Source organism: Lynx canadensis, chromosome C1, assembly GCF_007474595.2.
Source record: "Lynx canadensis isolate LIC74 chromosome C1, mLynCan4.pri.v2, whole genome shotgun sequence".
Lineage (NCBI taxonomy): Eukaryota > Metazoa > Chordata > Mammalia > Carnivora > Felidae > Lynx > Lynx canadensis.
The window spans coordinates 55,224,425-55,250,345 of record NC_044310.1 but is presented as its reverse complement, the minus strand read 5'-3'; the positions used below and the strand labels follow the sequence as shown (position 1 = coordinate 55,250,345).

General features: G+C 38.3%; 1 protein-coding gene, 1 non-coding gene and 1 pseudogene across 2 annotated transcripts in view; 1 reads left to right on the top strand and 2 right to left on the bottom strand.

The window, feature by feature from the left end:
- Nucleotides 1-25,921, bottom strand: part of IL23R (interleukin 23 receptor) — a 57,896-nt gene that overhangs the window by 24,474 nt on the left and 7,501 nt on the right. Inside the window, 3 exon segments of the mRNA XM_032594321.1 lie at nucleotides 4,377-4,522; nucleotides 9,574-9,734; nucleotides 23,215-23,338. Coding sequence (XP_032450212.1) covers nucleotides 4,377-4,522; nucleotides 9,574-9,734; nucleotides 23,215-23,338 — 431 coding nt within the window.
- LOC115521351 lies at nucleotides 711-1,060 on the top strand (annotated as a pseudogene).
- Nucleotides 13,221-13,323, bottom strand: LOC115522600. The gene has a single exon (XR_003971492.1). It is a non-coding gene; the product is annotated as a U6 spliceosomal RNA (small nuclear RNA).

Here is a 25,921-nt window from a genome sequence, read left to right as displayed (position 1 = left end):
GTTTGGTGGGAGAGGGAGTGGGGTGATGATTGAGAAACTTAGTTCTGACTAATCACATGTTCTTCTAAGTCTTCTGCCTTATAGCGGAATTTACACTTTTTTTTTTTTTAGAAATTGTTTGTTTGTTTAGTGCATATGCTGGCGCACATGAGTGCATGTGAGCAAGGGAGGGGCAGAGAGAGAGGAAGAGAGAATCCCAGGCAGGCTACACACTGTCAGTGCAGAGTTCGATACAGGGCTCGAACTCACAACTGTGAGATCATGACCGGAGCTGAAATCAAAAGAGTCCCACACTCAACCCACTGAGCCATCCAGGTGCCCCACATTTACACTTTTGAAATTCAAGGTCAAGGGTTTGACCCTTTGCTATCTGTCTACTGTTCTATTAGCCTTCCCTGGAAAAGAATGAATGCTTGGTTTTATGGGCTCCATGAGCTAAGAATGGTTTTTACATTTTTAAATGGTTATAAGAAAATCCAAAGAATATTTTGTTATGCATGGAAATTACATGAAATTCAAATTTCAGTGTCCAAAATTAAAGTTTTCTCATGCCTATTCATTTGTATATTGTCTATGGCTGCTTTCACACTACAAATGCAAAGCTGAGTAGTTGGGTCAGAGACCTTATGGCCTGCAAAGCCTGAAATGTTTACTGTCTGGCCCTTGAATAAAAGTTTGCCGCTTTCCATGCTGATAGTGCTCTTAAAAACATGGTGAATGTTTCTGACACCCACTGAATTTTTTGTAAGAAGCTTAGCAAGCACCAACCCCACAAAGTGGCACAGTACAAGAAGGGCAAGAATTCTCTGATGCTCAGGGGAAGCAGTGTTATGACAGGAAGTAAAGTGGCTATGCTCTGGTGGGCAGATAGAGCCGATTTTGGGGGAAAAGGCTAAAAACTACAAAGAAGGTTGTGCTGAGACTTGAATGTGTTGATCCCAACAGCAGATCTAAGACAATTCTGACTATCAAGAGATGCAAGCATTTTGAACGAGGAGGGGATAATAAGAGAAAGGGACAAGTAATCCCGTCCTGTGTTTCACATTTTGTCTTATTATGAAGACAGTAAAATCTTGAGGTTATGTTAAAAAAATAACAATACCCTAGTCTAGCTTAATTAGAGAAATGAGTCACTATTAATCCATTTACTTGAACTTATAGCAAAGACCTCCCTGCCTTACTGTCACTATTGTTGGGCACCTACTAAAGGCAAACAATATTAATAGCTAATGTTTCAAAATGTTATCTACATGAATTACACATTGTAAAAATCAATGGAGGTACAAGAAATTATTATGGAACATCCTGCCTTCCAGGGGCTTGTAGTTAAAGGACAGGGAAATAGAGGTGTAAACAGGTAAATAGATATACAACATGGTAATGCTCCTGAGATAGAGTACACAGAAGTGGGCAAGGATTGCTGACGAAGGTTGTGAGCTCAATTTATAACACAAGTTTGAGGTGCCAAAGAGATAGTCCATGAAGATAACCAATAAATAGATAAATATTCTCCACATGGTGTTAGCCTTGTAGGATCACCTGAAGGATTGGCTAGTTCCCTTTGATACTTCATAGTCTAAATAACTTAGCTAAAAGGGGATGAAAAGCAACCTCAGTTCTCTAATTTTGATTTTTCAGGGGGTCTTCTTTTGCTCTACCAAACTTGTTGCATGGTTTTCCTGGAAGTTAAGATGAAAAGTAGCAACAGCCAGCATTTACTGAACTTGAACTCTATTCCAGGATCTAGGCTAGCTTCTTACACTGATCATCCCCACAACCATATGAGGTAGGGGCTTGTCTTATTCCTACTTTAGGTATGGGAATAATGAGGCACAGAGAAGATAAGGAACTTGCCCAAGGTTGCATAACTAGAGAGTGGCAGAACCAGGCTTTGAATTCTAGAGCCTGTGCTCTTAGTCACATGGCTTTCCTGCATAGATGCCTGTCACTTTGAAATAAAGAACCTCCTGGGGCACCTGGGTGGCTCAGTTGGTTGAGTGTCCGACTTCAGCTCAGGTCATGATCTCACAGTCCATGAGTTTGAGCCCTTGCTCAAACTGACTGTGCTCAAACTGTGCTGACAGCTCAGACCCTGGAGCCTGCTTTGGATTATGTGTCTCCCTCTCTCTCTGCCCCTCCCCTGCTCATGCTCTGTCTCTCTCTGTCTCAAAAATAAATAAAAACATTAAAAAAATTTTTTTAAAGAAATAAAGAACCTCCTTCAAGTAATATCTCCTGGAGGCAGAGGTGAGGTGGAAGATCAAATCTGTAGTCCTTTGTATCTCCTCCTCTTCTTGCCTCTGACTTCCTATCTCCCTACAAAGAGGCAAAGACACACTTTATGCATGATCCAGATAAATTGATGATGTAGCAAAAGTTGAGAATAAAAGCCTTATTCTAGCTCTTTCTGACTGGACTTGGGTCATCTGGATAGAAATGGTAATTCATCTTTTTCTGTATGAGTGGTTATATTCAGAGGGAGCATGATAGAAGGGATAGGATACAGGCTTTGGATAGAAAGCTGTTCTTTCATTTTTCACATATTTTTTGGGTGCCCAAAGTGATATAGAGTCTGAAAGAGTCCTAGCAGTGTAAGTTTGAAAAACCTGGCTTGACGTCTTTCGAGTTCTACATCCTTATTTCTATAACGGAGCAGATATTTACCTAACCCAAAGGATGGTTATGAAGGTTATATGAGATAACAAATATTCTTTCAGCTCCTTCATTTCCACCTGCTTCTGAGTTACCAAGTCTCACAATGGTAGAGTAGCACCAGCAGGGGGAGCAGAGAACAAGAATTTCAACCAGGAAACACTTGGTTTCTGAAAATCTATTCAGAGATATTGATGGTAGAATTTCTTTCTATTTTCTAAACCTTCTTCTAGCCTATAATCTCTCCTAATTATGCCAAATAAAGGAGTTTTGTATTATCAGTATCATCCTATGACCAGGACACTAAACAAAGGGCACCAGGTGTCCTATTGGAATAAAATCCTATTGACTCAAAATCTAAGACTAATCTAAGGATTTCATTTGGGTTTTCAAATTTACCTAAATTCCACATTTGCAAAAGGATTGACTGTGGAGTTGTGTTTTGTTTGTATCCTGCTTGTCCCAGGCTTTAAGCATAGGGTTGCTATGTACACAAATGTCACAGTTATTTAGTCAACAAGTCCAGCAGGATCTTCACTTGGTAATTGACCAAACGATGCACAGATTCACATGTTAGTGTGATCTAAACAATTGTAAAGTTCAGATCACATTTCTGACTTAAATGAACAGGGGTAAATAAACAAGTTGGTGTCATGAATTTATTTTAGAGAACAGTCTTTAAAGTATGTCATAAAATCAGTATAGTTTTACCCTCATCTTCTTGACACTCTTTAAACACATTGCTCTACAGCAAAGCTGATGTTCAGGATAATGAAACAATAGGAGGCTTTGGAGTCATGCTAATCACCAAATACATATCATTTACTCCCTGACAGCAGATAAATTCATGCATGATACATAACTCTTAATTATGCAAAGCCAGAGACTCTATGCCTTAATTATTTTGACTAAATGAAGTTTGTTGTACTTGAAAATATGAAATGGCATTTCTTTTCAAATACACCAAAATTGGAACTTTTCCCTCAGTCATATTAGTGTTCTCCCATTGTTCAAATTACTGAGTTTTTATTATAATGTTCACAGGTGCTGTCATGTCATGTGATTTCATTAACGAACCTTGTACCTATGCCTCTCCTAAGTCAGTTGGTAACTTACCATTGGTATTTAAGGATGGTTAGTTTGTTTAGATATTCACTTTTTACTTAGGCTCACATAAGACTGAGGCCTATTGTAGTAACAAATCTTCCATTTAGAGTTGCATTTTTTCATTTAAAAGGAGACACCCATAAATCTGAAGTTTCTTTTTCAACAGTTGTTACCCTAGATGCTTATTAAATTTCAGCATGGGAACCTTACATTTTATATTCATCATCACTGATGTAAATTTTACTCTAGGAGGCACTGAATTACAAGGAGCCAAACAGATGCATCTCTCTTAGTTGGACATTTGTCTATTTAGCAACTTATAAAAGGTAAGAGGACATTTTCAGGAAACATGTCTCCATTCTGAAAGCATATGGTAACAAATATTAAAACTAGAGTGGTTTGAGGGTGCCAGTGGGTAGAACACATGACTCTTAATCTTGGGGCCATGAGTTCAAGCCCATATTAGGCATAGGGATTACTTTTAAAAAACCCAACAAACTATAGTGGTTTGAATATCAAACAGATAAAAACATGTAAAGTAGATCATCATAAGTCCATTGTGGGTTAGCTTTTCTTTCATTTACTTACATGCTAAAGCACAGTGAAAGTTAGCTTACCTTCCAAGTTTGGTTTGTTTTAGACTTGTATCTCATTTCACAGGAAACCTTTTCTATTGTTGTTTGACTATTCCAGTGAATCACGGTCTTGGGTACTGTCGTATTTATGTCCTCAGCCCTGGAAATGATGGATGCAGAAGGTATCACTAGAAAAAATAATAATAAATAAAAACCCAGCAGTTTAAAACTTGCCTAGGGAGAAACCATAATCTTTATATCCATATATAGACATGTTAAAACTCAAAGTACTAAAAAAACAATGTCATGATCTAATTAATAAGTAATGATATTTTTCTTTTTAACCTATTATGTAAGAGAAAACTGCTGCTGTTAAATGAAATTCTATTTAACCTATTTCCCATTTCTTTTAAATGGCACTTTTGTAGTCCACCTTTCCTCCACCCCCTATTCCCTTATAATCCTAAACTAATGAAATTCCAAAGCCTGGCCTTATTAACAAAAAGAGTAAAAAAGAGATAAAGAAGGTATCTCTTTCTTCCTGCATCTATTTAGGGGAAAATGAAGTTTGCATTCTAAATTTAGATCAGGGGAATCTGATTTGATAAGACATTAAATTGATACCTTTCACAATAATATTTTTATTATCTTAATTAAATCTATTGCTAATTTATTTTGTTCTCTATTAAAATAAATCCATACTTGAAACTATGATTTGAACAAAGCAAGTCTCACAAGACTCTAAGACTTTACCAATTATTGTCATGTTCTGTGATAATAACTTCCAAAAGGAAACTGACATTCTGATGGATTATCTTACTAGTTGTTTTGTTGTACTAAGAGTAGTGGTGTAACTGGAAACTCTGTATTTCTAAACTGTATTAATTCTTATATGCTTGCTGTGTCTGAACAGAATAAAATCATTGGTACTTCTCATTTCTCCTATATGCACAACAGAACAATGAAAACCTATGACTTTGTTAGACGAATTATTTAACAAAGAACTGAATAGCCTTGTATGTGTGTTTTTAAGGACCATTATTGTAGCTTAGTGCTCTCTATGATTAGTTTCCTTTTCATTTATCCTAGGCATATAAATTATTCTTTGGGAATATCACTGTTTTATTATTAATGACTTATTATCTAAAATTATATACCCAGATGTATGATTTATAGAGAAATATAAAAATTAAATATTTGATGTTTAGTAGGACAGTCTTATAATCCTTGGGCTAAAGCTAGCATAGGAAAGAAGTAGTAGCAAAAGGAGTCTAATTAAAGATTTTATCATCTGAATTTCACAGTTGATTTCCTTTTGCTAGTGTAAACTTCTTGTAATAAGTATCAGTATTCACAGGTTCTGTAGTCAGGGAAATGATTCCCAGGGCTCTGAGACCACTTGGGACCATTTAAAGCACTCTCAGGCTAAATTACCCGCCCACTCTTATCTCCCATCTCTGAGTCTGGCCTGTCATTAGTTTAGTAGCACAAGCATTCGGAGACCCTTCTGCAGAAAGAAATACTCTGGGGAGGAAGAAAAAGTCTTTAGTCCTATGAGAAATGTACATAGAACAGCAAGTCAGATTTAAGATAGTCTTAGTGATGCGGGGGCATAAGGCAAGCTGAGGGCAAAGCACAAGCTAACAACAACCCTCCCCCTCCCCCCAAGGTGGGATATGTATGATATTCCTCAGGCACTCTTGGCTGCCTAAGAACAAAGGAAAGGACAGCAAACAAGTGGTTAAATTGGTAGTCTCCATCAGTTTACAAATATCTTAGTAAATTACAAAAAGGCAATCTTATCACTAGCCTAATCTCCAGGAACTCCCTACCATTTTAATGATAATGCTTTGGTAGAGGGAAAAATAACCCTAGCTTGACAGTAGCTAGGCCTCCAGTCATCTGAGTCCTTAGCACATGGAAATCCCTTTTAGAAACTTCCTCATGACTTTATCTCGCCCAACTCCACAGTATATAAGCAGTCACTCTTTACAACCCCAGTGCAGCTCTTTGTGTCCACAGGTCTCATCCCCGTGCTTTAATAAAGATCAACTTTTTGCAGCAAAGACGTCTTCAAGAATTTTTTCTTGGCCATCAGCTCCGAATCTCCACACTCCAAAACCCCATCATTAGCACAGGGCAGGTCAGTGTGATAGAGGGCTAAACCTTTAGGTTTGAATGATCTCATATTTTTTCAAATAAACCTGTTATATAATAAGTACTTGAATATGTACTTTGGTACACCACTCAAAGTTGAATGTATGCTCTCATTGCTTAGGTTTCAAACATTCCCATCAGATCTTACATTTTTAAAAACTGTCGGGGCGCCTGGGTGGCGCAGTCGGTTAAGCGTCCGACTTTAGCCAGGTCACGATCTCGCGGTCCGTGAGTTCGAGCCCCGCGTCCGGCTCTGGGCTGATGGCTCAGAGCCTGGAGCCTGTTTCCGATTCTGTGTCTCCCTCTCTCTCTGCCCCTCCCCCGTTCATGCTCTGTCTCTCTCTGTCCCAAAAATAAATGTTGAAAAAAAAAAATTTAAAAAAAACAAAAAACAAAAAACAAAAAACTGTCAAATCCATCTACATGCCATGTGTTTAGTTTCAACTTATATTGAAATAACCAGATTTGTAGTTGTTTAGTATCTTTCCAACAACATATATTTACCTATACAAGAATTAATTTTCAGAATGGTTATTTTATTTTCAAAAAGGTAAAAAATTTACCTATGTGAGAATTAATGTTAAAATGGCAGCCAGGGAGTGCCTGGGTGGCTCAGTTGGTTAAGTGTCCAACTCTTGATTTCGGGGATCAAGCCCTGTGTCGGTCTCTGTGCTCACAGTGCAGAACCTGCTTGGGATTCTCTCTCCACCCCCCCTCTGCCCCTCCCCTGCTCATACACATTCTCTAAAAATAAATAAATAAATTTTAAAAAATGGCAGCCAGAAAGCACTGCACTTTCTGTACTGGCATTTATTTCTCTACAGGAGAAGCTGAAGTATCCCTCTCACATGTCACTTTGGCACAGTGTTACTGCACTATTAACTCTGCCTTTCAGCACAGCCTCCCTAACTTAATTAAAGCCCAACCCCATAGGTGTTATGTGAAAATTGTTCTCAGGAGAGCCCTCTGTCCTCAGTTTCATAGAAAGTTTCATTTATCTAACTTGCAGTGCCTCATTCTTAAAGTGTCACAAGTGAGTATAGCTCATCCATTAATTATCTGGTGGCTTTCTTGGGTGGAGCCTCCTACACATTCAACCTGTATTTTCTACCTGATTTTTAAGAGTCAGTTTTGAGATTTCTTTTTTAAAGGGGGCAGAATAACAATCCCAAACAAGAGACTCCCTGGTTCACGGTGTGGGAATTCGATTTGGAGGTGGCTGCCAGATGCGATTTTCCCTTTATGGGAGGTGAGGCAGTGATTAACTACTGCAAGTCAGCGAGATGATATCTGGCTCTCCTCCTTACTAGTTATGTGAACTTGAGCAAATTGTTTTATCTCTTTCTTCATCTGTAAAATGGGCACAGTAGTACCATGTATGATTGTTTCCAGAATTAAGTGTGATTTGCATGTTAATTGTCTGGAACATTGTAGGCATTTAATAAATGGATGTGAAGATAGTAAGATCATCAGCTCACAGTGATAATAATAACTGTAATGCTACTGATAATAATTTAGTTCTAAAAAATGATATTGCCAAAATGATACAATACATGATAGCCTTTAAACATCATTAATCCACTGAGGGGAACCTGTTTTAAGAAAAGAGCATATTACAAAAAAAAGGAGGGGCATATTATGGCAGCCTATCTTAAACTATAAATTTACAAAAACGTGTACATCGTGGTCAAGAGAACTATAACTCCACGAATATATAATACAGTGGAATACATCACCATCATCAGCAGTGTTTGTTTTCAAATCCAATATTCAGAGCATTAAGGACAGACTTTCAGACCAATCCTGTTAGTTGGGATAGTTAAGTTTAGTTGAGACAGGAGTTGAGAAGTTGATATATTAGCTCCAGTAAAAGACCCCCGTGATCCCCAAAGAATATCCATGTTGTACCCCAAGAGAAGATGTCACATCCCCCAGATCATTAATCAGCAGGAAAGTTGTCTGACACATAACAATGTGCATTTAAATGAAGACTGAAGATAGAAGTTGAGGATATTGGAATTAGAGCTCCCTAGCTCCATAGTCTCAAATTTTGATGCCGCCTAGCGTTGGTTCCCTCAAATAGAAACCATAATCTCTTCTACAAAATAGGGTTGTTTTGAGGGTTAAATAAGGTAATTTATGTAAAAGTAGTTAGCACTGAAAAAAAGTGCTCCATAGATGTTAGCTTACTGAAAGCATCCTTAATAAAAACAGAAATAACTGGCATTAGGATGTCCAAATAGAGGGTGATTCACTTGGTGCTCTTTGGCTAAATTTTGACTTCAGGACTGGGATGTAGCTGTAAAAAGCTCAGGGTCAATTACTTTTTGGACTTTATCTTAAGGAAAATGCAAAAAGCTACTTTGAAAATATTTATCCAAAAGGTTGTTCATGGCAGTAAAGTTTATAATGGTGAAAATTTGAAAATAACCTAAATCTCCAACAATAAGGGACTAAAGACATACATTAAAAATAATATCATAGATTAAATCAAGAGAATGTTAATTTTATATTATAAGTTTTAAAAAGCAAGGCCTAAAATATCTGAAGCAAAAAATGCTAAAATTTGTAAAATCTGGCTGGTAAATATAGAGATGTTTACATAATTCACCATTTTTTATGTTTTTTTTTAAACTTAAAAAACCTATAACTTCCAAATAGTGTATACAGCAGAATTCTTTAGTATGTTGTACTCACAACATAAGACTCATCACGGTTTATTATAATCCTTGTTTCTTTCCATCTTCTTTGGTAGATTGTAAGATACATAAGGCAGTGGATACCTTGCTTATCTTATTCTCCCTAGCTCTTAAAACAATGCTTGAATATAAGAAGTTTTCAATAAATATGTGTAAAACCACATGCACCAATGTAGAAATAAGACGGGAAGGATATACAACAAAATGGTAGCAGTACTTATCTTTGTGTTGTGTTGGGTTGGTTCATTATGAGTAATTCTTGTTTTCCATATCATGATCTGCAGGAACTTCAGGGGAACACCTTTCACATCTCGACTTCATTTGACTAGGTCAACACAAATTAGCTGTTTATTCATAAAGACATACTACTTCTCATTCTTTACCTATATCATCCAGATTAATTTGCAGTTGTTTTGACTTCTCTGTGCCCAATGCATTTGCAGCTTGGACCCAAACCAAATATTTCTTGCCACCTTGCAATGAATCAGTGGAGATGTTAATATAACTTGACGAAAGATATTGTTGCTCTTCTTCTGTCTCTAAACTTAAAAAAAAAAAGATTATGATAACTGGTTATGTTGGTTTGAATTAGTTACTCCTCAATTTTTTGATGCTACTTTTTTAGCCTGCTTTCAGAATACATTTACTTAAAAATCAATTAAAATTGATTTCATTTTGAAAAATTTTTAAAAATAGATTCAAGGCTACCCAGGGCCACACTGTGACTCTCATGGATATTAAGCCCTTTTGCCTTCATGGACCCATTCTTCCATCAAGAAAAAAAAAAAGCATATATATGTGTGGATATGTGTATCTTTATAGAGATACATATATATGTTCATGTAGATTATGGTTTATAACTGTCAATATAAAAGCAAATATATTAATGTTACATATTAAAACATTTTCTTTGACCTAAGGTTTATTTTTTTTCTTCTGATATTAAATGAAATTAAACATTTTCATGGACTCCTGAAAGTATCATGAGCCCTGGGCACTGTGCCTACTGTGCCTTCTGCACAAGTCAACTCTGGACAGAGCTTGAAATAAATGAACACCCTCTAGGAGGGAGCATTGCATAGGAGATCAGTAATGGGGCTTTGAGTCAGACATTTCTACCAGATCTAGAGTAAGGGGTAAGAATGGCATGAAGGGTCAAGATAGGATTAAGATCTGGATGGGGTAGGGAAAGACCAGACTTCCAAGCAGAAAAAACCCCACCATGTTCCAAAACAAATAAATGAAATGGTGTGTCATTTTCCAGAAAGTTCAGCAAGTTCATACGCTGGAGCATGAATTTGCAAGCAGTAACTTGAAGTAGAGCAGACCAGATCAGAAAGACTTCCTGTGGATTTTGAAAACAGAACTGACTGGATCTGGTGGCCCATCACTTAACTATAAAGGAGGTCATTTGCTGCTAAAAGGGATGGAGAAGATAGAGGGTAGAACTGAATTTGGAGAGATAGAGGTTTTTTTGTTTTTTTTTTTTTTTTCAATTTTTATATGAGAGAAAGAGAGCAAGTGCAAGCAGGGGAGAGGGCAGAGGAGGGGAGAGAGAGAATCTTAAGCAGGCTCTATGCTCAGCATGGAGCCCAATGTGGGACTTAACCCCACAACCCTGGAATCATGACCTGAGCCCAAAATCAAGAGTTGGATGCTTAACCAAACTGAGCCACTCAGGTGCCCCAAGAGATAGGGCTACTGAATCATCACTTCAAATTATGTTTATCTAAGTTTTTATAATTGGATGTGTGACAATCTCTAATCAGCCAATTTAATAAAAAGTTAAATTTCACTAAGGTGAAATTTCAAATATTATTTGTTAAGGCTAAAATTCTAAATTTTATTAATCTTCACTGGCTTCTGTCAGCACGTTGGAGCCTCTTTTTTATATCTGTTAAAACTTTCCAGGGCTCCTAGCTGGTGCAGGTGGTAGAGCATGCCACTCTTAATCTGGGGGTCATGAGTTGGAGCTCCGTGTTGGGCAGACAGATTACTTAATCAGTTAAAAATTTCTACTCCACTATATTTTTAGGGGGTAAGTGGTGGCGGGAATACTGAGAAATGTTTATTCCTTTCTTTTCTTGTTTCTGTGAGGAGAGACTGTCCTTAAACCTCCCTGGTTCTATCTCATCCCTCCCTTGCTCACTCATCCCTCTTGAAGGTGAGCATGATTCTACTCATGAAGAACTGGCCACATGCATCTCAGTCCCTTCCTCTCTCTTGTTTTCCCTTGGGAGTCAGAAGACCACAGAAATGACCTTTATTGGTCTTCTCTGATAAGCTGTAAGATTTAGAGGAGTTGGTCTCCAAGTGGGGATGTGCAGCTGTCTAATACCGGCTGTGATTGAGGGCAAGAGCAGTAAGTCTGGGAAGACCAATGTTAGAAAGTTTACTATTGCTACATACCAAAACCATGCTCTCCATTAACAAGCTTCATTTGTAATAAATATTGTAAAATATTTTAAACATTTAAAGTTATTTAAATATTTAAATATATATTTTAAAATATTTAAACACAACTATTATTATATTTCTATTTTCACCTGCTGGCTTTTTGGTTTCTCTCGGTTTAGAACTCATGAGGAAATCTGCAGAGATAAACATTGAGCCACCTCAGACACTTACACACCATTATCTATAGCTGGATCTATTCATAACATGAAAGTGTTTTCAGTAGACTTCACTAAGTTTACATTTATTGAACCCTGAACTACCAACTCCTTTTATGTCCTTTTCTTAAGCTTCTCAGTCATATTTTCTACATCTCTGGCAGCTACATCCAAGTTACCATTTCCACTTGTTCTTTAAGCCTTTTCTTGTGTCTTATGCCTTCAGTTTTCCCATGAAACTTTTCTTCTTTTTTTTTCTTTTTTCTTTTTTAGAGAAAGAGAGTGCAAGTGGGAGAGGGGTAGAGAGAGAGGGAGAAAGAATCCCAAGCAGGCTCCATGCCCAGCGCAGAGCCCATCCTGGGGCTCAATCTTACTACCATTAGATCATAACCTAAGCCAAAATCAAGAGTTGGAGGCTCAACTGACTGATCCACCCAGGCACCCTGAAACTACTCTTCTAAAATGGCATCCTTTCCAAGGTGAAGTCCTGGATCCTCTTTGTAGCCTCTGTCCCTCTTGATTACTTGTAATTCTTAACTTCCCTTGGCTACCTGGACTCTGTCTTCTGGGTGAGAGAGCCTACCTACATCTTTTTCTTACACCTGCTTAGTGACATCTTTTCTCCTCCAACCCTCCACTTGGATTGCTCTCCACACTCCTCTAACCCCACCACAGGGAGGGTCAACTCTTGACCCTCTTGGTGCTTGCCTTTTCCCTCAGCTCACTCACCTTGGTTTCTATTACTATTTCATGTGTACAGCTACTGAATATCTGCAGTCTCACTGGGAGATGCATTTGGATATCTGCCTAAGACAGAACTATAGCATATGTATAACTGAATTATCTTTCCATGCACATCAGCACTTTTTGCTGGTATCTTCATTGTTGTCAACAGCAGGTTGCCTTTCTGATGTCCTCAGTTTGCCATTTTTAACAACTTTTTCTCTGTTACCCTTCAACCAAAGAAGGTGAAGCATTTATTTAACTATTCCTTTCTTATTTAAAATGTTTATTTATTTTTGAGGGAGAAAGAGTGCACAAGCAGGAGAGGGGCGGTGGGGTGGGGGTGGGGGGGCTGACAGAGGATCCAAAGCAGACTCCTCGCTGACAGCAGAGAGCCCGATGTGGGGATCGAACTTACAAACTGAGAGATCATGACTTGAGGTGAAATCGGATGCTTAACCTACTGAGCCACCCAAGTGACCCAATTTTCTTATTTTATCTTTTGTTCCTGTTTTGATAGCTGTGGCCATGGTTTAGGCTTTATCTCTATTATCTGTTTGGTATTACTTGTAGATTCCTACATTAATTTTATTGCATTGTGGAACCTAACTTAATATAGATCTACTACTTTGGAGGGAAATAACCTTGGAATTTGAACACAGGTGAAAAGACAAGTATCCTATATTCTTAGATTTAACAAATAGAAATGCTTCACAAATTTGTCATCCTTGATTAGGGGTCATGTTCATCTTCTGTGCACTATTCCAGTTATAGTATTTGTGTTGCTGAGGCAAGCACTGCTTGGTTTCTTTAATACCATCAACTTTTTTCTGTCCTGGGAGGCTGACTTGATAGGATTTGTGGGGAAGGAAGAGTTTAAAACTCACAATCATTTCATCCCTACAGGCTGCACTTAATGTCCTATTACCATTGTGTGTCTATTCAACATCTCCCGAATTTCTCCCAGCCAAGATTATAACTTGCCAGCCACTATGATCTGTTAGAATCCAGAGTGGCATGCTTGCTGCGACACAGAACTCCAGGGAGGAAAAGAGGAACCAGCCTCACACTACCAAGCAATAAATACATTTATGAATCAAAATAATACAAAAATTATAGAATATCTATATTTTAAACCTATCACTACCAGAGCAGGATAATCTCAGCAGGCAGTCAAAGAATCTCTCTAAGGCTGACAGGGAAACGTGGGTAGGGGTGACCGGTCTCCATAGCATGCAGGTGGCACCAACTACCCTAGTTCAGCCCAGGTTTTTAACCCTCAGTGCATGTTTTCCGGTGCTGCCTCTTTCCTCTCAGCAGCAGGGAAATCACTATGAATGCCACGAGAGGACAAGGACATGTCATAGTGATGAAAAGCAGAGGGCTTGGGTTTTAAAAAAAAAAATCTATAGGTTCAAATCCTGGCTCTGCCCCTTGATAAAATGTGGGAATCGAGCCAGTTACTTAACCTCTATGTACTTCAGTTTACTCATCTGTGCAATAGGAAGAATAACATCGTTATCATGAGTAAAATCAGATAAGTGAGTTGGTGAGATAAGGAAGCATGGAGCAGGTGGTTTCATGCATAATAAAGGGTTTATGAAACAGATAATTATTAATCAAAAGGTATTTGTGACATGACTTACACATTCTAAAGAATACAAATGAAACCTTAAAAGTTGTTATATTAACAAGTGAAATTTCTTTTATATTACTTGTAGCTGAAATCAAATCATTCCATTAAATTCAGAGGTGTTTACATAGTTCCCTTATATTTCTTCTGAAATAAGGCAGAATATAAATAAATTACAGAGAATTGCTTTTAAGGTATGCCAACCTCATGCTCAGTAAGAATTCAAATGTAAAAATAAGAAAATGGCAACTAAGGGTAAGTAGCAAGTAGGGCATCTTTGAATATTTTCCAGTCAGAGAAAACCACATGCATGTCCTTAATTGGTTTGCGGCTAATTCTTTTACCACAAAAATTGAGACCACAGTCAAAATGCAAATACATTCTTAAACCAACATGAACCATAGTTATTAGGTAATTTAATTCTGCTTAAAGTCTACCTTCCTATTAGCACCTAGACCATGAACACTGTTTTAGATGAGGAATCTAGTAATAATGAGTGACTGACTATACTTTGGGACTATTTTTACATAAAACTTATATTACAAAGTTTCTTTTTAATTTCTTATTTCTATTTCTGTTTTTGGTGTGTTTTTATTACATAACAGATTCTTTGTTGAAGGGAGTCAGCATGATTTATGTTTCTCTGAAGTTTACTATGCACCTAGCCCTAGTTGTATTTCATAGATTTTCAATAAAAAACATTGCGAATTTATGGTGATAACGGTTAATAGCGTTTTCCATTTAGTTAACCACTCATTCAACAAATATTTAATTAATATCCACTATGTTCCAAGTATTACCTTGGACATTGGGACTACAACAATGAACAAAACAGATAAAGTCCTGACCTTCATGGAGCACACATTCTGGGGGAAATAAATGAATATATAATATGTCCTATGGTGATAAATGTTCAGAAGAAAAATAAAGCAAAAAAAGGGTTAGGAAGTGCTAGATGCAGGAGTGGGGATTTTTTATTTTAAAAGAAGATGCGGAAGGCCTGAGAAGGTGATTTTCCTCCTCTCTGGAGGAAGAACTTTCTAGGGAAATACAAAGGCCGTAAGGCAGGATCATACTTGTCCAGTTCAAAAACAGCAAGGAGGTCAGTGAGGCTTGGTGTACGTAAAGGAGATAGAAAGGGATTAAAGATGAGATCCGAGAGTTCTGGAGGAGGGAGAGATATAGAAGGTACTGTAAGGTCACAAAGAGCCTCTGGAGGACTCTGGCTTTGAAATGGGAGGTTTTGAGCAGAGGAGTGACATGATCTGAGGTGCATGTGAAAAGGCTACTTGTGAATGACTCTAGGAGGGCAAAGGTGGAGGCTAGGGCACCAGTTAGGAAGTTCTTGTACTAAGTCAGATGAGGGATGATATGGCTTGGCCTGGGGTTGCAAACTGGGTAGTGAGAAGAAGTCAAATCCTATAGGTTTGGCTGATTAATTTTGTTAAGAGCATGGTAGGGAGTAATCTAGGACAACTCCAGTGATTTGGGCCCAAATAAAATGAAGAGGGAGTTGCCATTTACTGAGAAGGGGAATGCAAGTACGGAGAAAGGAAAGTGGGAGTGTTTGGGTTTTGAAAATATTAGCTTTGAGATACCTTTTGGATGTCTAAGAGGAAGTGCTGAATAAGATATTAGATATATGGTAACTGCAGACAGGGGAGATATCTGGACTCAAACTAGATAAATTAGGGAGTTTTACACTATAAATTTGTGTTATATCTTTTAGGTAATGAGTGTAGATACAAATAATAGGAGATGCTAGGAATAAAACTCTGGGGGCTTGTTACTTCACTGGAAATGAAGACACATCAGCAAGAGACTGAGAGAAAGCATCCAGGAAGGTAGGAGGAAAATCAAAAGGGAGTAGTATCCTCCAAGCTAAAAGAAGGAGGCGAAAAGCTATTAAATGCTCCTCATAAGGAAGATAAGGACTGAGAATAAACCATTTGATTTGGCAATGGGGAAGTCACTGGTGACACTGTTAAGACCTGTCTCAGTGGAAAGTGAAAACTTGACTAAACTAGCTTAAAGAAAGTATGAGAGAGAAAGAGACAGAAAGTGCATACAACTCTTGGGGTGCCTGGGTGGCTCAGTTGGTTAAGCGGTCAACTCTTGGTTTTTGCTCAGGTCATGATCTTGTCATTCCATAGGTTCAAGCCTCGCATCAGGCTCTGTGCTGACAGTGGGGAACCTGCTTTGGATTCCCTCTCTGCCCCTCCTGCACTTTCTGTCTCAAAATAATAAATAAATAAACTTAAAAAAGAGTACAGACAACTCTTGAGAAGTTTGGCCATAAAGAGGAGCAGAAAAATAGAGTAGTGGAGGGGAAAGACCAAGGGAAAGTTATATTTTTCAAGAGGGCAGATGCTGCAAGCCGATGGAATGATCCAGTAAAGATAGAAAAGGTAAGATGCAGAAGAAAGAGAGGAACATTGTGGGAGCAGGAGGCAGGAGGGGTAAGATCTAGCCCAAGAGGTGGAGAGTTGGCCTCAGGGAAACAGTAGTTCATGCACAGTAGTAAAAAGGAAGACCAAGTATATGGATAGGGAGGTCAATGTGTCAGTAGATGGGGGAACTTATCATATTTCTCATTGCTTCTATTTTCTCAATGAAGTAGAAAGCAGGTCATCGACAGAGCACAAGGAGAGAGAAAACATTCTGGAGGCCAGAAATGAGACAAAAAGTAATGAAATAATTATCTGGCTTAGTGGAGCAGTGACTGGGCCAGTGAAATGTGGTAGGATACTGGGTAGCTGTCAGGGCCCAGTTGAGATTAGTGGTCATGAATATATAGTCATATCAGTCAGTAAGTTTGCATTTGTCCCCAACCACAATTAGCTTTGCTAGTACAGATACAGAATTGGTGAGGAAATGGATTTAAAAATATGACTGCTTATTGAGTCCTAAAAGAATGACAGAAATGTAATATCACAGCCTTAAAAATATTTGGAATCGTACTTAAGACCTCTTTCTGGTTATTAAGAATATGCATATGGGGCGCCTGGGTGGCGCAGTCGGTTGGGCGTCCAACTTCAGCCAGATCACGATCTCGCGGTCCGTGAGTTCGAGCCCCGCGTCGGGCTCTGGGCTGATGGCTCAGAGCCTGGAGCCTGTTTCCCATTCTGTGTCTCCCTCTCTCTCTGCCCCTCCCCCATTCATGCTCTGTCTCTCTCTGTCCCAAAAATAAATAAACGTTGAAAAAAAAAATTAAAAAAAAAAAAAAGAATATGCGTATGGAGAAGAAGAGGTGGCAAAAACAGGCAGGCCTTATGAATTGACAGAATAAGCAATTGATCTTAGGGGGTCTACAATGATATCAAAAAATAATTGCCCTACTGGTCTTTCATAGTGCCTGAAAATTCCATCATTTGTGTTATTCTAGTGAGATCATGAGCTTGTCATGCACAGAGATGGTGCCTATCTACAAAAACTCTCTAGAGTTTAACATAGTAACAAGAAGAAGCAAAATGCTAAATAAATATTTGCTAGATTGACTTGAGTGGAATAAAATGAGGGGCCATGATGAATTCTTTTTCATTCAACAAGTATTTATTGAGTAGAAGACATTGCAAGGACACTGCAAGAGTTTCCAAGATAAAGAAAGAACATATTTACATGAAGCTGTTGAGGGTAATAGACAATAGTAGGTAGACGTTTATTACCAGAGTTTCTTCTTTTTTGGTTTTTCCTACCACCGCTTATTGATAAACAGCAAACCACAGCAGAGGAGGGTATATGAATGGAAGCCCGATGGCCCCTAGGCTGCCATACAGGGAATGTCACCTTTCTGCCACTAGTGGAACAAGTCCATGGGCTGAGGTGAAATGCCTCTTCTGTAAATGTAGTTTTACTGGAATACAGAACCACATGAGTTGGAAGTGAAACCTTGCAAATACTGATCTCTACCTACCCGCCAAAATGGAAAATACCCTAAAAACCCAGGATCTAGTATAACCTTTTTAAACTACCTCAACCACAAACTGATTATAAGTCAACTTTTTCCTGGGGGTGAGGGGGAAGGCAGTTTTTTTTTTTTTTTTTTTTTTTTTTTATTTTTTTTTATTTTTTTTGGGACAGAGAGAGACAGAGCATGAACGGGGGAGGGGCAGAGAGAGAGGGAGACACAGAATCGGAAACAGGCTCCAGGCTCCGAGCCATCAGCCCAGAGCCTGACGCGGGGCTCGAACTCACGGACCGCGAGATCGTGACCTGGCTGAAGTCGGATGCTTAACCGACTGCGCCACCCAGGCGCCCCGGGAAGGCAGTTTTGATAGAAAAATTAACTTTCTCTTCTGTATTTTTTTTTTTCAACTCATTGGTGTGTTTTTAATTGTGTTTTCCTGTTTGTGCTTATAGGAGCTCATTCTTTGATTTTGCTAGAGGAGAACATTCATTTTTATGCTAATCCTTCACATTTTTATGTTCTTTTTAAACTATGAAACAATTCTATTAATCTAGACTCAGCCAATTCAGAATTTGGGTTAGGTTTGTCTGCGTTTGGCTGTAATTTATTGTTGGTTTCAGAAAAGGCGAAAAAAGTTTTTCTAAAATGTAAGACTTTGTATTAGTATCATTTAACTTGACTGTGATGGGAGAATGCAGGAAATGTCGATGTCTACGTATCAGAATAACCACTCAGTGACTATCAACTGAGCAGTTACAATGCGCCAGGCCCCATTCTAGACTCAAGTGATGTAGCAGTGAACAAAATAAGCAAAAATTCTTGCCCATTTTGAGATTACATTTCTAGTTTGAATGAATGAGTGAGTTTCCTACTGACACATGCACAACAGCTAAAAAATTAGTCTTTCAGAGCACATTTAACAGCTTTTTTCTAGATATTCATCTGTCTAAAATGACTGTTACCTGAAAATGAGTAAAATTATTGTTTATAATATCTTGTAAATGATCATTTTTTAAGTTTTTTTTATTTGAGAGAGAGAGAGAAAGCCCATGAGTGTGTGCAAGTGCAAGTAGGGTAGAGGCAGAGAGGGAGAAAGAGAGAATCCCAAGCAGGCTCCACATTGTCAGCCCAGAGCCCGGCTCAGTCTCACAAACCATGAAATCAGGACCTGAGCTGGAATCAAGTCAGACACTTAACTGACTGAGACACCCAGGCACCCCAATGATCTTTTTGTTTAAGTTTATTTATTTACTTTGAGAGAAAGAGAGAGTAAGCAGGGGAGGGGCAGAGAGAGAATCTCAAGCAGACTCCATGCTGACAGCATGGAGCCTAATGTGGGGCTCAAACTCACAAACCGTGAGATCATGACCTGAGACAGATGCTTAACTGACTGAGCCAACCAGTGCCCAGCCCCTACCCCACCAATGACCATTTCTTAATGGACTTATGTTAATTAGTCTCCTCACCCAAATAAGTCAGGTTTTAATTTTAAAACAAATCAAGACTAGTATGTCAGCCTTGAGTGTCACCTTAATACTCTGCCTTTTTGTTGTTTCTAAGTGCTTCCTTTTTGCAAGTCTTTTTTTATAGTTTGTGTTCTTATAAATTTTGTAACACCCAGTACAGTATTGCTTATCCTCATTTCACAGGAAAGTAAGGCTCAGCCAAGCTAAATAACTTTTCTAAGATCACACAGCTAGCAATTATGGCAGACATTGTTAGATGACAGTACTAAATTCTATCAACAATGTCCTTCTCCTAGGTTCCCATCCAGATAGAGTAGACATGTAACTCAGTCGTGGCCAATGAGATCCAAGTGGAAGTCTATAGGTGGAGATGTTCTTTTTCCTTCACCTTCTTTTTCCTGCCTGGGATTTGGATGTGAAGCCTAGGGGTGCAGCTTCTGAGAGTAAAGCCTACACATTAAAACTTATAGAGGAAAAAGTTGGAAAAAGCCTTTGGGATATCATTGAAGTAATCATGCCAGCTCTGTCATACCTACCACTATGGCTTGATATAAATAAAGCCCCATATGTTTAAGTCACTGCAGTTAGATTTTCTGATATTTGCATCATAAAAGACACCTAACTGATAAATCTTAGAACTGGAAATCAAAAGTAAAACTCGAAAGCCCCTGTTCTTTCCAGTGGATAGCTCTAAAAGCATGATCTTTAATAAATCTATTTTTAGTATTTTCATGGCGACTTGAGTATTGAGAACAATCTCAATACTCATAATTACTAGGTATTTCTCACTTTGTAAGGTAGATGTGTTTCTCAGAAAAAGCCATGTGTAAATAATTTAAATATATATCACTGAATGCATTAATAGATTTTAAAAGAAATCTATCTATAATAATCAAAATATTTGGAGAACATTTTTATGAGACTAACTAGGAAATTAGGTGGTGGTTGGCAAGTTTTTGTTCAACAAATATATCTTCTCAAATTGTGGTATGCCTGTTCAAATATAGTGCAATTTTATTCTCAAGAACCTGAGAGGGCAAGTAAGTGGGACTTAAATGAATTAAGCCATATCCACTAGGTTGGCAATAAGCAATACAAAAATACTAAGTGTTGACAAGAATGTGGAGAAATTGGAACCCTCATACACTCCCAGAGTGAATGTAAAATAGTGCAGTTGTTTTAGAAAATAGTATGCAGTTCCTCAAAAGGTTAAACAGAGTTAACATATGACCTCTCAATTCTATTCCTAAGTGTATGCTCAAGAGAAATGAAAACTTAGGTCTACACACAATCTTGTACATGAATATCATGGAAGCATTACTCATAATAACCAAAAAGCAGGAATAACCCAAATGTCCATCAACCAATGAATGGATAAAGTCAATGTGATATATTCATATATGGAACATTATTTGGTCATAAAAAGGAATGAAGTGCTTATACATGCTACACCACGGATGAATGTTGAAAGGCTTATGATAAGTGGAAGAGCCAGTCATGGAAAGACCACGTATTGTATGACTCCTTTTATATGAAGTGTCCAAAGTAGGCAAATCCCCAGAGGATCCCTCGGGATGGGAAAGTTGAGGGAAATAGAGTGACTGCTAATGGATACGCGGTTTCCTTTTGGCATAAGAAAGTGTTCTGAAATTGTGGTGATGGTCGCATAACTCTGTGAATATACTAAAATCATAGAATGCTTATGCTTTAAATAAGGTGACTCAGTGTTTCCATCATCCTTTTGATACATTGCCTCTGTCTAACCCCTGCTCAGAATGACAGGTGTGAGTGAGCGTCTTGCCTGTGGCATGGAGCCCATTACTCCAGACTTAGCAATGTATTCGTAAAATCTGCCTGGTTTTTACATAGAATTTCTTGAATGAAGAAGTGCTGCTTTTTATGTTTTACTTAATTAAAATTATTCTGAGTATGTTACACGTGGAGAGAGAGAAGATTGGAAGATTATTCTGTTCTATTGTGATGAGACCTGGTTATCATCTCTCAAATATGCCCTGTGATCTGGTTCCGACACCACTTCAGCAGTGGTAGTCAGGCCAGCCCAAGTTCAAATCCCACCTCTCCCTCTCTGGAGCTGTGTGGCTCTGGACGCATTGCCTAACCCCACTGAGGCTCAGTTACTTTGTCTACAAAAACTGGAAAAATAATCATATTTACCTCACAAGGTTGTGTAAGATACTAAATGAAGTAGCACATATAAAGTTTTGACCCAGTATTTAGCAAATAGTAAAGGTCCCATAAATGCTTTTTATTTTATTTTTTAAAAAAATTTTTAATGTTTGTTTTTGAGAGAGAGAGAGAGAGAAAGAGAGAGAGAGAGCACAAGCAGGGGAGGGGCAGAGAGAGAGGGAGACACAGAATCTGAAGAAGGCTCTAGGCTCTGAGTTGTCAGCACAGAGCCTGATGTGGGGCTCAAACTTGTGAACTATGAGATCATGACCTGAGCTGAAGTTGGACGCTTAACTGACTGAGCCACCCAGGCGCTCCCCCAATAAATGCTTTTTAAAAAATAAGTAGTTTTTTTGAGAGTTACAAACAGACAAAAAAAAGTTTACTTCAAATACACCACTGAAGGCATTCTTTAAAAAAAAGAATAAAATGGGAAACATGATGGGTGACTAACTTAACCCTGTTTGCCCATAACTTTTTAAAAATTAATTTCATTTTCATCTTTAACAATCGCAGAGGATTCAAAAACAGACTAGCATACATGGATATAGTTTAAATGTAACAAAGAAAGATTTCAGCTGTGTACATTGGGGAGGGGAAAGGGATTTTTTCATATCAACCTTTTCCTATTTTGCAATTTCTGAATAAGCATTCAAATTTAATTTAGTACGAAGTAGTACAACTTTTATGATCAACAATTTATCTTTAAGCATAAAAACTTAAGAGGTTTGGCTGCATAGTCACCTTGGCTCCCGAAATCTGGCTATTGGTAAGCATGTAACAGCTATTGTTAAGCATGTAACAGCTATTGTTAAGCATGTAACAAGAGCATTTCCTCAAAGCCCTCCTGGACTGCAGATAGAAAATTAGCACTTTCACTCAGTTATTACTTCAGTTTTAAAATTCAAAGTCCTGTGTCCTGGAGACTCCCTTAGTCTCGGGCAAACCAGAAAAGAGGGTTGGCCTGTACAGGCACCAAATTTAAGATTTGGGGATCATTATTAATAACTAGTAGCGTCCATGAATTTAGTGCTAATGGTGGACCTGGCTCTGTGCTGCACGCTTTAAAAGCCAAATTCCACTTAAATAATTAGAATAAACCTGTGCATTAGGCTCTGTTTTTTAGATCCATTTTAAAGATAAAGAAAGGCAATTTGGAGAGGTTGAGCAAGTTGCCTAAACCCTAGAATGAGGATAGAGCTGGGGTTGAAGCAAAGATCCTTTTAAAACTATTCTGTGCTATATCAGCATCAGGTCCCTGACCCCAGTTACGTACCAATGAATTAAAGGGCAGAAAGATTATAGAACGCATTGTCCCACAGAGTGAAAATATTAATGGCCCAAAAAGGGTTCAGGTAGCTTCACTGATGATAATTAGGGAATTGGGGATAATCAGCATACATTTAATGCTTAAGGCTCATTTTTTGGATCCCTGCTGGAGGCAGAACATTGGAATGGAATGGAATTGCTCATGTTAAACTGTTGAAGGAACCTACCTCTTCACATACACCACATACATTGTGTCTATGTAGGTGGGCTTCCCAGAATTCCAGGTACAAGTCATGTTGCCTGAATATTCATAAATGACACAGGTTACCTTGTCAGGAACATCTGGTGGATCTGCAACAAAATGTATCACTTAGGAGCCACCATACAAGCGTAAAGTTCTTTATAAAGTAGCTAGCTGATAAACTTCCCATTTTATTTAGGAAACCAGCCCAACTGGCATTCAATACTTCCCTCATTCCATCCCTACCACCTCACCTAACATCCTACTTTGCCATCAAACATTGCTACTCTCCTTTGTATACTATATTCTCCACTCTTCTGGGGATACTAATATGATCAAGTTTCTCCTATCAAAAAAAATAATAATAATAACTCCTCAAATTCTCTCTCCTCAGCTACCACTATCTCCTTTTTTTAACATCTAAACTAAGGGTCCTATATTATACTGGTCTTTTACTTCATCTCCCATTTGCTCTCGAACCCCAGACAATCAAGATTCAGACCCACAATTCCAACAAAACCACTGTTGTGAAGGTCGTTAATGACTTTCTAATTAACAAATTCCGAAATATCTGTGCAATCACCATTGAACTTGACTTCTGCAGCATTTGCTGTTTTGGTCCCTTTCCCCTTGAAACCTTTGCCTTTGGCTCTTGTGAAAGGATCCCAAAAAAGTGTTTTTTCTTTCACCCCATCAGACTGTTTCCTCTTCTGGCACCTATTCCACTACTCACTTTAAAAGTTTAGTGTTTATACATACAATGGACTATTACTCAGCCTCAAAAAGGAAGGGAACTCTGATACATGCTACAACATGGATGGAAGTAGATGGTTGCCAGGGTGGGGGATGGGAAAATGAGAGTTGCTTAATGGGCACAGAGTTTCAGTTTTGCAATATGAAAATAGTTCTGGAAATGAATGGTAGTGATGGAAAATGATGGTGATTGCAGAACAGTGTGAATGTACTTCATGCCTCAGAACTATACACTTAAGAATAGTTAAAAAATATATTTCATATTATGTATATTTTACCACAATAAAAAATGACTAAATGTTTTTTGGGGGGCTCCTGGGTGGCTCAGTCTGTTGAGTGTCTGTCTATTGATTTCGGTTGAGGTCATGATCCCAGGGTTGTGGAATCAAGTACTATGTCAGGCTCTGTGCTGAGTGCTGAATCTGGAGGCTGCTTAAGTTTCTGTCTCTCTCCTGGAATGCCTGGGTGGCTCAGTGGGTTAAGCATCTGACTTTGGCTCAGGTCATGATCTTGCGGTTCATGTATTTAAGACCCATATCAGGCTCTGTGCTGACAGTTCAGAGCCTGGAGCCTGCTTCCAAATCTGTGTCTCCCTCTCTCTCTGCCCCTCCCCCACTCACACTGTATCTCTCTCTATCAAAAATAAATAAACACTTAAAAAAAAAGATTCTGTCTCCCTCTGCCCATCTCACCCACTCATGTGCTCTTTCTCTAAAATAATTAAAATTTTTTTGGTATTCACAGAATTCTATTTCAACATTCTCTTTCTCCCTCCCTGCATCCCCTTTAGCTCTTTTTCTAAGTGACCATAATATCGAGAACATTGTTTAGTTTTTATCTGTTAGCTTCTTTACCTTTTGAGAACTGAAATCTTGCTCACTCCCAACCTCATCCCCACTCCACTCCTGCCTCAAGGGCTGTTACTCACTAGGCTTTACCTACAAGTGTATCCTTGACCTAGGCTGACTAAAGAGTATTTCCCTTTGGAATGAACACATGATTTAAGATGAACCAATCAACATTCTCCAAGGGGCTTTTTGGAGAGCCATTGTAAGAAGTATTTTCTTACCCCTAGAAATTGCTGTCTCTGAGTAACATGTGAGCTATGAGCTGCTGGTGGCCATCTTGGATTTAAGAATGAAGACAACATAGGGGTGTCTGGGAGGCTCAGTCAGTTAAGTGACAGGCTCTTGATCTCACAGTTTGTGAATTCAAACCCGTGCATCAGGCTCTGCACTGACAGCACAGGGCCTGCTTAGGATTCTCTCTCTCTCCCTCTCTCTCTCTCTCCTTCCCTCCCTCCCTCCCTCTCAAAAATAAATAAAAATTAGGAGAAAAACAATCTTAAAAAAAAAAAAGAATTAAGACAACACGGGGGAAAAAACCCATGAAGAGATAGGAAAAGATGAGAATTCCAATGACATTATTGGAGCCCTAATGGTCTCTGAAGTCTATGAAACCCCAACAACTATAGAATGACATCTGCAATTTTCAGTTACATCATCCAACAATAAATGACCAAGGTCAAGATCAAAAAAAGAAGTATGGAAATATGGAGTGTTTATCATGTAGTCACTTTTCAGGTGTGGCTCTCTCGGCTTGTCCCTACACTCACAATACTGCTTGCAAAACTTGACTACTCAGCAAATGACAAGAAAAATGGAAGAATGGGGGCTCAGGAAGAATAAAAATATGGACATCTATGCACCTGAGGTTATAGCCAAATATTTATCTTACGTACAAATATATACTTACACTTCACCTGCACATCATCTACTAAGAATATTACTTGTAAAATCAAAAAATAAATATATGAAAAAGTTTTCCTCATTACAAATTGAAACAATAATAGATATCATTTAGACCTATAAAATTGGCAAGGATTTTGAAAAAATGGTAATCCACAGTGTTGGAATGGACTTCAGGGAAATCCTCTAACA